Consider the following 12453-nt stretch of genomic DNA (forward strand, 5'->3'; position numbering starts at 1 on the left):
GTTTATTCATCCAATTATTATGTACAGTTTGAGCCATGTTTCTTGAAAGACAAAGCATGAAAATAACTTCAGTACATGAATAATAGTAGCTGAGGTTATTATGTATCTAGGAATCCTAAATGATCTTAAAGCTTTACGAAGTCAGGAACAATCTTGAGTTTTGCATGCCTGCATAAATATGCAATAGGAAAAAATTCACTCTGTATCTTCTCCAATATTGCATCAAATCTGTAACTGCTGTTTGCTTCAGGGTATGGCTGTAGAAATCTACAGCCTGATAGAGCTTAAACAACAGAGTTGCCTAATAAGGCCTACTTCCCTCATTTGTCACTACTTACAGTTCATCTTTTTGTGCTTATTTGTGGTTTCTCCACTTCAGTGCCAAACTAATTTAGCAGATTATTTTTCCCCACTGGTGTTTTTCTTATCCCATGACTCCTGTATATGTTCTCATTTAGAAAATTATCATTGCTCATTTCAAAAGACATATATGGAAGGTTTCCCCTGTAGACCATGCTATGAAATGGCATCCCTTGATTGTTTTAGTTACGTGGGAAGCAGTACAACAGTAATATATAGACATGAATGAAACATGCAAGCACAGCTGACCTTTAACAAATACTTCTGAGTTCTTTATATTGGTTTGATGTTGCTTTGTGATTTATTTTTTATTCCTTACAATGGAAGCTTCCATTTTCCTTTTAATAAGAAGTGTGCCAGTTTGTACTCGAGGAGGCAGATTGAATCTGGATTTTCTCTGTGATCTGAGCTGTTAAAATAAATACCACAGGGGTGTAATAGTGTTGACCTCTGAAAAGTTGCTTCTTTTTTTTTCTTCTGTAAAGGCATCTTCTCAGCGAGGAGTACTGTGTTGTAATGAAGATTTTTATAGTTTCCCTGCAGGTTGCAAAAATGTTCTTGAAAGAGAATATCACTTTTCTTTAGTTATTACTGTACCATAGAGCAACTGCTGTTTTATGAAACTTTTTATATTAATGCATCTTTCCTTTCCATTGTCAAGACTTAACACCACTTTGTTCATTGTCCTGTGTAGCTGGATAGGATTCTTGAATAAAGTAGTTTGTTCCAAGTTGTATTTTACAGGCTACAGGAAAGATGTTGTTCCTTCCCTTTGGTGTTCAGCTCCTGCATTGCTGTGCCACAGTTGTGGGAGACTGGCTCCAAGGGTGACTGAAAAGGCTTGGTTTAAATATCTACACTCCCTTTACATCAGCAGGCTCAACAGAAGGGCTTTTCAGTACTCTGATAGCTTAATAGAGACACTGAGTGGGGAATGTGAGACACAAGATATTGCATGAACAGCTATGGCTCCAGAACCCTGCACTTCTGAGTTTGAGTACCTTCACGCACTTCTGAGTTTGAGTACCTTCACCCACTTCTGATTTGGCGGCGTCTTTTCTGAGGGAAGGCATGTGAGAAGGATGTTTTCCAGAGAAAGGAAAATGCTGTTGAATCTCCTCAAGCTAATGAAGAGTTTATCTTATTTTTTAAATTTTGACCAAGTTCTATAATCACTTAAAGTATTTTGCAAAAGGTGGGAACATCACCATCTCCAGCATTGCTTTTGAAGAACAGTTATTGTGCTTGATAAGCTTTGGGCTGGATCTGACATGGTCTGATGCACTGGGTGCTTAAGGAACATATCACACGCTATTCTGACATCTTTGCATGATTTTTCACCTAGTTGTTGAATTGTAAGATGTTACATACTTCTTCAGACTAGAGTTTTTTGGAGCAGGTGTTGACACTTAGGCTTACGTGGCTATGGAGCCCTGTGATCCAAATGCCCACATTTGTAGGCACATTTAAACATCTACGGGTCTGGGCAGCACAGTGAAACTGGTTTGGTTTGATCTTTGGTTGCTAGAGCTCACAGGGCATTTTTAGATGCATAGAGGAGGTAGTCTGAATGCCCCCCTCATCTGTGAAATTATAGATTTCCATTGCTAAAGTTGTGTATTAGACAAAGGTTACCACGGTAAACCATGTTTAAAGCATTATGGATAACAAAGGAATGCAACGTAACTGATCCTGTGCTTTCTTGCCAAAATCTGTTGTATTTCATGTATTATTGAATCAGAAGTTGCCTCTCCATTTTACAGCTTTAGTTCCCTCGGTTAAATAAGTCCAGTCCATTGTCCACAGATCTGTCTTTGTTCTTACTAGACTATACTCTAATAATTCCCACTCCATAAATGAAATTATTTTGATTCGGCCACTTAGTATATCCAGGCATCCAGCTAATTTATGTTATGCTTTCTCAAGTTTTGGAAACAACAGTGCTTTTTCTTAAAAGACATCTGCAAATGGTGAGTGTTAAGTAGATGCTTAAATTAAGTGTCAGTATTTAATTGTTTACCTTTAGCTACTCTCTAAAACAGATGTTCCCCAAACTGCTAGGTTGAAAAATAAACTACTCTACACAATTTGCAAGGAATATGAGGCCAGTTGTTCAACTTGTTCTTAGCTAAGAGGAACAGAAGGAAAGAAGTTTCTGTGTTTCTTGTTAAATGGATTTGGTCTCTTGTTCAAGCTATAAATTAGAACAAGGAGAAATTTTCTTGGTTCCTTGGTTGTTTTTTTGTGGTTTTCGTTTTCTCACTTTTTTCCGGTGGTTTGGTTTTTTTTCACTAAGACAGTGGAGTTAATGCAGTAAGAACGGTGTTAGAGATCTCATTTACTTGAAGTGCGTGCAACGTTAGGAAGTGAACTTCACATCTTTATTCCTCATCATGCCATCTGATAAAATTTCCAGGCTTATTTAAAACAGGCCAAGGGCAGTTCCAAGTTATGTCACCAGTTTAACGTGAAGGATGGTGCCCAGTAAACCTGCATAGAGCACTGAATTCTGCATTGCTACACCTTTCCACAGGGCTAGATCGAGTCATTTGTGCTTTGTGTCACTGGGAAACCTCTCGAAAATATCTGGCATTTGTCATATCTGAATGTATACGTATATGTTAGATGGCTGTTTTTTTCTTATTCAGGAGTACTACCTTTATTCTTGGCTCAATTTAGTAAATTTTCAGTTGAAATGTTCTCTTGAATAGTCTGTGAATTAGCTGTATATATAGTGATGGTGTTTGAAAAACACAGCTGCTCCAAGATTTTTGTGGAAGTAGAAAGAATGAATGCACACTTATTATAAAATGCTGAAGTTACATTTTTTAGTAGTGCTGTTATTTATTTTTTTTTAGCAATCTTACTTGGCAATATTAACCTCAGAAACATCTTTCACGTCTCAGTTTTTTTAACGTGTTGTTCTCATATATATGTGATTTGTTCCTACAGCTTTGTTGTGAACTAGTTTGAGTTTTATATTTTTTTCCTTCACATTTTATATTCCACAGAGCACTATTGTATCCTGATGAACAGTTTACATATTCTAGTTTTAAGTCGTAATGCAGGAATAGAAAAATTTAATTAAGTAAAACATATGTGTGCCTTATAAATACTATTTCAAAATATACAGAATTTTAGAACCCCTTAAGCTGTGCTAACTTACAGAGACAAATTCAAAAGTCTTGTGTGTCTTTTTTGCTTTTTTTTGTTCTTCCTGAGACCTTGTTACATCATTGATCGAGTGTGGATTTTTTTATATCTCAGGAGACACCCAAATATCAGGTATATGTATGTTAGATTAACCTACTATTTTGAAAGAAGAATGCAATAATCAATATAATTTATCCTCACGTGTATCATCAGTGCATCTGATATATGTTCTTACACCCCACCCGACTTGCTTTAACACTCAGCGCACTGAAAACCTTGAGTAACTATATACCACGAGCTGCTGTGTTCTTGAATGGACTCAGCAAAAATGATAAATATTGGCAAAGATACGCTAATATCTTTTAACTCTGTTTTGATATCCATAGCTGATATATTAATATCCAAGTGCCTAAAGCTTATGATGGCTTTTTGTGATGATTTTTAAGAAAATATTGTGATTTGAAAAAGCAGTGAAAGAGCTTTGCATTTTTAAAGCTCAAGCTTTGGAAAAATACTCATCAGCAGTTGTAACAGTAACATAACATTTTTTGGGGTGGAGAGGGAAGGGCAGAGGGAGGGCTGAAAGTAAATAGGGCGTCTGTTTCTTCAGTGGAACTTAAATATTATTTCTTAATTTCATTAGTGTATGATGTCATTGTAATTATTATTCTTTTTCAACTTTGTAGACTTGCCACCCCCTCCTGTGCCACCTCCAGCTATAAAATCACCAACCGCCCAGTCCAAATCACAGCTGGAGGTGCGGCCGGTCATGTTGCCAAAACTTGCTTCTATAGAAGCGAGAACAGACAGATCTGCGGAAAGGAAAGGAGCGAGCTACAAGGGGAGGGACGGGGTGGATGGGCGACAGCATTCAGATGTGCGGACAAATTCGGGAGAGCGGAGAGAATCACAGGAACAGCAAAACGATGGGAAACTGAGAGGAAATAAAGCACCAAAACGAGACGGCACACCAGCAAAAACTCATCTTCTTCAAGGTTATTTTGCATGCTCTGGGTTTGATGAAGCATTGTGTGTTGATCGGAGGGAAGAGGCAGCTCTTTCCAGGTCTCTCACACCAATGGTGACAGTGAAGTTAGGTCACCTGAATTGTCACCACTTGTTGTAATCATAGGTGCTAATACAGGTCACAGTGCAGGTTCTAATTAGGATAAAATGGAAACAAAAGCTTATGAAAAACATAGATTTTCTGTCTTGCTTTCCTTGTGCACCCATCATGTACTAAAGCTAACGCCGAGGAAGCCCAAACAGAAATACTTCTTGAGAGCTGTAAAGATCAGTGTCCTTGCCCCTACCATACATTTACAGTCTAGTTATGTCTAATCTATCTAATTATAATCTAATTTACAAAGGATCTAAGTGAAGCCAGATAGTAGATCTGTAACTCAGATGTTTAACTTTTCTACCAAAGAATTGGCACTTGGCTCTTTTTTGTCTATTTGTAAACCTATTCCTGTTTAAATAATAAGAAAGCCATAGTAGTAATGCATTAGTTATAAAAACTAACCGACATGGCATTATATGAATCAGACCTGATCAATGTAATCTCTTGTTTATGGAAGTTGGTAAGATTACTAATTCCTGATTAATGGAACATAGTTAATGAAATTTGCCAAGTGTTCACTAAGGCTTTCAACACAGATTCATGCAAAAGCCTGGTCCTTTCTTCCTACAGGTATCCAGGGTCAATATCAGGGATGATTGGGCAGTAAGCTGGTTTAATGGTCACATTAGTAAGAGATTGGTACTGATTACGGTGGATTACTATAGAGAAAAGTTATTAGACGTTTACCTTAAGGGGAAATTGTAAAACATGCCCACTAATTTTGTTTCAAATTCATTTTGAGAAATACATGGTCTAATATTTAGATGCCGTGAGCTCCTTGTGAGTATCATGCATGTATTGTCATTTCCTCCTACTCAGTCATATTGAAAATATACTACAAGGGTTGGTTTTTTTCTTCATTTTCCTGTAGAACATAGAGCAGTGATCGTAAATTGAAATGAAGTGGACAGTAATCATGAATTAGTTTTTCTGTGGTGAATGTTACCAAGTGAATACTATAAATTTCCTTGAGAAAGCTTCTATGATGCTATTATGGAAACAGTGTATTTCATATTCCTGTCAGGCATCACTTTAAACCTACTGAGGATCATAAAAAGTAAAATAAATCAACCGTGTGCAGAAATTTTAGCATCTCAGTATCTCTGGGCTTGTAAACATAACAATACATATATTTAATTATACAGAGGACATCCTGCCATATTCTAGACCAACGTTTCCGACATCAAATAATCCTAGAGACCCCAGCTCCTCCAGCTCTATGTCATCGAGAGGATCAGGAGGTAGACAGAGAGCAGATCAAGCAAATATAGCCCGAAGGAATGTTGCAGAAATGCAAGTACTGGGAGCATATGAACAAGGAGAAGAGGAAGAAGAAGAGATGGAGGTAACAGCGGTTGTACTACTGAAGATAACTAGAATAAGGCTATTTTCTGTGCTTAGACAGATGCCAAGAAAAAACACTTTTGAACCAGAAATATTTCTCTTCAGAAAAAATTGGTACATTTATCTGTCTGTTAATGTTATGCGCAATCCAAGAAAAGAAACTTTAAGAAATGTGTCAAAAACATAAAAACCAAGTAATACATAGCATAGTATAACTGTCACCACACTAAAACCTATGGAACAGAACTTACAGAAATACAATATTTAAATGTGCACTTTACACTATCCGATTCTTTCAAAAGTGAAGCTAAAGTATTAGAGCATCTAAGAACACCTTGACATTGCCTTTCACATTTTTTGAAAGTTTATCATTTTAGATTTTCTTACATATTAAGGCATGAACTTTTTTCTTCTTTTTTTTTCCTGCCTAACGATATGAATTCAATTTAAATCCCGGTTGTAGAAAGGGTATCCAACACGCAGTCACGTTGCTGCACACAGTTAAAATTAGTAATTATTATTTAAAGGTAACAAATCTCTAAGAAGTATGTGAAACAAACTTTAAATAATAAAATCTAACATGTAGTCATTTATGTGTTTTTTTTTTTCCATGCAGGAAACAGAAAGCTGAAGACGACATGTACTGTAACAGGCTTTTAAAATCTAATCAGAAAAAAAAAAAAAATCACTTAAGATGCCTCAAGTCTGATGATGTTTGACGCCAGAAATAATGTTCAGTGCAATCAGAGTGTACAATTTTTCATTTTTCTTCATGCCATCCAAATGCTAGTTTTTTATTTTACTCTTTCTTTGTAAACCCTCCTTATTAGGAACGGCCCTTGCCTATTCCATAACGCTAAGTGCATCACCTTCGCTGCCCAAGAAGGCAGGTAAGCTGCTCTTCGTGGTACTTGGGCCAGCTGCTGCTTCAGGATTAGAACAGAAGGGGATTCCAGAGCCTGGGATCCCGAGGTTTCTCCCCATCGAGGCGGTGCTTAATACACTGCCCATACACCAGTGAGCCCATCGATAACGTCGCAAGTAATACAGCCTTTTTCAAAAAGAGCCCCAAAGTGAACACCACGCAGAACATTCTTTTATTCTCGGGGTTTCACTGTAGTCTGCAGTTAGTGCAAATGGTATCTTGCAATTCCAGTACAGACCGTGTGTCCTGTTTTCTGCCAGTCTCTTGCTAACCTTTTGCAGATGATACAGTTTTACAAATGCAAGTAAAATTAATTTGGGATGAGGTGGCTCTTATTGTAAATATGTACTCATTTTAAACCCCCTGTGGTACTTTGATTTGTCTTTCCATTTTCATCGTTAAGTACATTCTTATTAAAAATGTCCTTTGGGATAGGCAGGAGGTAAGCCAATGTGATTGCTATTTGCCTAATCATGGCATGAGCAAGTTTATCTGAAACTTTTTCTAATTTTCAGCTTCAACAATGCTTATAAAAATGAGCAGGAAAATCAATGGACATTTTTAATAATGATTGGGTAATATCATTAACTGTTACTGGCCCAAATCTCAGACCTCTACTTGTGTCAATTCACCTTAAAGAAGAAGTGCCACTTAAAGAAGTTTTGTTTGATCTTGGCAATGAATTTTTTTTGTAATGCACTGCTTATCTTTTTTTTTTTTTTTGGTTTTAAAAGCACAATCACTAAACTTTGTTTGTAAACCATTGTAACTATTAACCTTTTTTTTTGTCTTATTGAAAATGTTAAGCATTTGTTTGGGATATTTTTCATCTTTTTGTTAATGCTCTATGTTTGTATTTGGAATATTTGAATGATGACAGACGGTAAAGTAACAAACGTAAATGTGGGCCATAATCAAAACACTTCTCACTTTTCCTGGACTTACAGAAAATTATCAATTTTGCTGTGGCCTCTCTCAACATTGGATTATCATTAAAACTGAAATAGAGGCATTAGTTGCATTGAATTTGCCAAATGATGTCCTCTGTCTGTAGATTTTATGATCTTTTTTGTAATTATAAAATTTCTTTGTCATTGGTGCTAATGGAAAAATGTGTGTTTGTTTATTGACAGCTATCAGGACTAGCCCCAATGAAAAAAAAAAAAAAAGAAGAAAAAAAAAAGTGTTTTGGTGTTTACCGAGGACTGAAATTTTTCATTTAGCTAATTTTTAAAGAAAGGTTCCATAGAAAGGGTGCGCAGTACTAAAGGAACAATCCATGTGATTAATGTTTTCATTATGTTCATGTAAGAAACCTCATATTTTAGCCATAATTTTGCATACTGAGGATCCAATAATCAGAAAAGTAATTTTTGTCACATTATTTATTAAAAATGTTCTCAAATACATTCTTTTTCTTGCGTAGTTTCTTGTGTTCCCTGAAACGTAATTTTAGGGCCAACTCTGATCTTTTTCTATTGATAAGAGTCAGAATCTGTTCCAGTGAAATCATGCTGTTATACAGTAGCATGAACAAAGTGGGAGAGCTGTACGCAGCCTAAGATTTTACATAATTACAATTGATTGCCTTAAAGATCTGATTTCTGGATGCTTCATGAACTGTGATAACGCAAACGTCTCTTAGCCTGCCAATTTCCAGAGAGAGCTGATGAAGAAAATCTGTACCAACAAAAGCATTCACCTCAGGGGTGAGATACATTTGTTACAAAGGAAATAAGATCCAAATATGTGAAGGGAATGAATATTATGAGTCATATGTTTGTTGGGGCCTGCACAAATACAAGTTTTCTTACCTGCCTGCCATCGTCCCTCACTGCAGCCATTCTGTGGTCGGCAGAGTCCTGCTGTGGATCACAGTCGAGTAGGGGATGGTCCCTTTTCCGTTCTTGCATTTTCATAACCTTGTGTTCTTACCAATCACCTCATCCTTTCCCTTTCTTGCCCTACACCCATCATGCCCGTTTAAAAAAAAAAAAAAAAAAAAAAAAAAAAAGAGAGAGAAAAGATAGCCACCACCTTCCTTAAAAAAAAGTCACTATATCTTTTATTCAACAAAACCTTTTTGCCTCTTGTCTTTTTGACTGCCATACTTCTTTCCCAAGAGCTTTAAACAGTCTGGAGCCAGATCCTAAGGCGCTGCAGGGTACTACTGCACCAAATATCTTGCCACAGCAGAGTGCTAGAGCCTTGACAACTTAATCAGACGTAAGCCCGAAGTATATTTTTTTTCATAATTGTAGCTTTGAAGTAGATATTAGGATAGTAGATTAAGTTAAATATGTTACCTTTCTGTGTTGCTTAGCGGGGTTTTTTTTGGGGTGTCTTCAGCCCTCATGGCGGAGTTCAGACTGGCATGTGTTAGAGCTGCCAACATAATCCAGACAGGAGCCTGTAGACCAGACTGTGCCACGGGAGACATCCATCTGGCCTGCACCTTCCCTTTGGAGGAGGCAGGAGAGGTTGATTTGATGGTCACAGACTGCTTCAGCAGCTGATTGTCTTACCTGGTGCTGGGAATGGCCTCATGGGTTGGGACCAAGCCATTGCCATAGCAGAGTATGGGGAAGGAGGTGGAGCTCGAGGCAGGGTCCCTGAGTGTGTCAGCCACTTGGCACAAAAGCTGAAGATGCTGTCAAATATGTAGCGTGCTTCATCACAAAACTGGGGTCTAGTTGGAGCTCTGTAAGGTATATCTGTCCAGAAACACTGGTGTTGCATGCGTGAAATAACAGGAACTCGCTTCATTCTTTACTGGCATGGTGACGCACTGGAAACCAGGCATCGGATCCCCGGCTAATGTCCATGTCCATCTGTATAGCTTCACTAGAAGTCAGACTCCAGCTGAAGTTTTGACCTCAAACAGTGGTGAGTGGGAAATCTTACCCAATTAGGTGTTTTGTTTTTTTATTAAAAGTTATTATAAATTTGGTTGATGGTGTTCCCTAAGAAGTTATTTGGATTGCTTCGTGATTGCATTCAGTTGTGGTTAGCAGTATCTTGAGACAAAGTTTCGCAGAGTTGTCACAGAGTTCTTGCCACCTCCACTGGGTCCTCAGTGCATTGTGGTTTTACCAAAAACACTGCAATGAAGGTAAAATATACAACAACTTGATCTTAAAATTATAACTGCCGTTAATCAGTATTGATACACACTTGACTTGGTCTTTGGCATTCACGTACAGTAAAACTTGGTCATTAATGCGTTGCGACTTTACTTAAAGAATTATTCTTTGTGTTGGAAAGCCAACACAACAGAAGAAAGCAGCATTCAGAGGTTTTGATTACACTGTATACCTGAAGAAAACAAGTATAGTACAATAAAATCCATAGCATTCTGTGCTGAATTAACATAATGGACATAGAAGTTTGATTTTTCTTGTGGCGTGCTCTGGGAAATCCTTTATGAGTTACTGTTAAATTTGACTTTACTGAAAGTAAAATAATATTTGTTGGGATACTGTGAAAATGTCTAAAAAAATCAGACTTATAACATTTTGGAAAATGCCTTGCACATGTTTTAGCAGTATGTATCAGTTTATTTTCCAAAGAGTACTTATATTGAAGTATAATGACGAAGTGGTTTTATTTTAGGGTAATGCAAATATAACCTAGATCTGTGTTATTTTTATAGGAGTAAATTAGCTGTAACTGATCATGAAACCTAAACAATGTAATTTCCTGCAACTCCTCCAGTTATATTTGAACTGTCTACCACCTTATTTCCTATGCTTCAGAACCTGCTATTTGTTAAAATACCAACCTAGTTAATTTATTGTTTTAATCAGCATGTAAATTTTACATTTTTAACATTTTCTAATTTAGTTTTCCATAACTTATTATCTTCCTTGAATAAACTTAAGGAAGAAAGAACCTCCATGGGAAAAATGTAGGCTCTGCCTAACATAACATCTATTGTGCATTATCCTTTTTCAAAAGCTAATCTCCAACCTCTGTATTCGCAGCTCCTGAAAGATTCTTTTACTGTCAGCAACAGAACCATCTATTAAAAAATTAAAAATACTATATTCCTTAAGCGAAGCTTTCAAATCAATTATCTACTTAGAAGTGGAGCAAGTGTTTTTATAGGTTGTTTTTGCTTATGTTACAGATGAAAATTCTTTGCAAATGAAAGTCCTACTGCTAATGTATAAAAGAAGCACTATAATATGTTTAGTGTGTACCCAGGAAGATACTGGTATCTGCAAATGCAGATTTGCATGTGTATACAGTTTGGTGTTTGCTGAGATTAAGGTGGGAACTGAGAGTCTGATCCAAACACTCAGCTGAAAGGCGAACATGTTTATGGATGTTTGAGGTTTACCCACCATGAGTAACTCCCAGTGTTGCCACGGACGTCGTCCTCACTGGACATGTCCTTCAACATCATCATCTTGAATTGAACTAACTGAAAATTTCAGAAGTCAAATCACAAGATGAATCTTTAAAATTGACACCAACTGTGGGTCTCAGTGTGAACTGTTTACTTGGGTCTGATTTTTTTCTTGCTTTCTTTCATTGTACATGATGATTTTTCTGTTGCCTATAAACATGTTCTTCACAAAAGCCAGTGCACTATTGTGCTGTCTATGACTCAAACATTTGAAGATTAGGAACATTATTTCTTGAACTGTTCCTCCCTTTTTATCAAGCTACTGAATTGTGGATCACAGTCAAAGATTTGAGATGACACCATGGAAATGAGGATCCCTTTATATTTTATGTCCATACTGAGGATGGGGAAAAAAATCTATCCTATTCAGAAAGAGGAAAAGGAATTGGTGAAAGTGGAATTTGGTCTCTATGAAAGCCATAAATCCGGAAGGCAGGCTGGAGAAGGGGAATCAAGGGACACAAAGAGAAAAAAAAACCTCGCGGAGCTGAGGAACCCAAGTCTTATTGAAGCTAATGGCAAAAATCCTGTTGAATTGAACTGTCCTGGAAGTGAATTACCTCCTTATAGACTGGTAAACAATAGCCACCACAGTGCAATCAACACTGGAAGAAGGGTGAAATCCTTGCTGCATGCTTGTTTTGTTCTGTGTCCTTGCTAAATATGCACCAAATGGGCTCATTTTAAGCTGCGAGAAGGGGAAAGTGGAGTTTTAATTCACCGTGGCATTCAGCTTTCTTGTCACGTGAGATGATGAGGATGGGACCTCCTCAGCTATAGTCTCTGTATCTGGCATAAAGTGGAGCCAATTGCTTTGCAGATTTTTTTGGAGCATGACAATCAAAGCCATGATGATAAAAATGCTGTTTATTGAATTTTTTTTCAGGCATAAGATATTTTTAGCAAGAGTAGTATCAGGAAATGTAGAATAAAACTACTTAGTATTGACTTTTATTCTGTGGCTTCCCACCAGTCTTCAAGCGCAGGTGTGGTTCAAAGTCAGCGGCAAGACATAACAATAAAGGAGCACTTATGGGCTTTGGTGCATAGAAGGATAAAAGCAAAACACAGCAAAAAAAACCCCAGCCCCCAAACACCCCCTCTTTTAGCAAATGGTAACTAATAGGGGTATTACTA

General features: G+C 37.1%; 1 protein-coding gene across 6 annotated transcripts in view; it reads left to right on the forward strand.

Annotated features, from left to right (window-relative positions):
* ROBO1 (roundabout guidance receptor 1) overlaps window positions 1-8314 on the forward strand; it is a 537087-nt gene extending 528773 nt beyond the window's left edge. For all 6 annotated transcript variants that reach the window (XM_074599365.1, XM_074599346.1, XM_074599356.1 and 3 more), the window contains 3 exons: window positions 4200-4508; window positions 5782-5981; window positions 6597-8314. In XM_074599365.1, the coding sequence (XP_074455466.1) occupies window positions 4200-4508; window positions 5782-5981; window positions 6597-6611 (524 nt within the window). In that variant the 3' untranslated portion in view covers window positions 6612-8314. The remainder of the gene's footprint in view (window positions 1-4199; window positions 4509-5781; window positions 5982-6596) is intronic.
* Window positions 8315-12453: the final 4139 nt, after the last annotated feature.

The sequence above is a fragment of the Larus michahellis genome, chromosome 1 (assembly GCF_964199755.1).
Source record: "Larus michahellis chromosome 1, bLarMic1.1, whole genome shotgun sequence".
NCBI lineage: Eukaryota > Metazoa > Chordata > Aves > Charadriiformes > Laridae > Larus > Larus michahellis.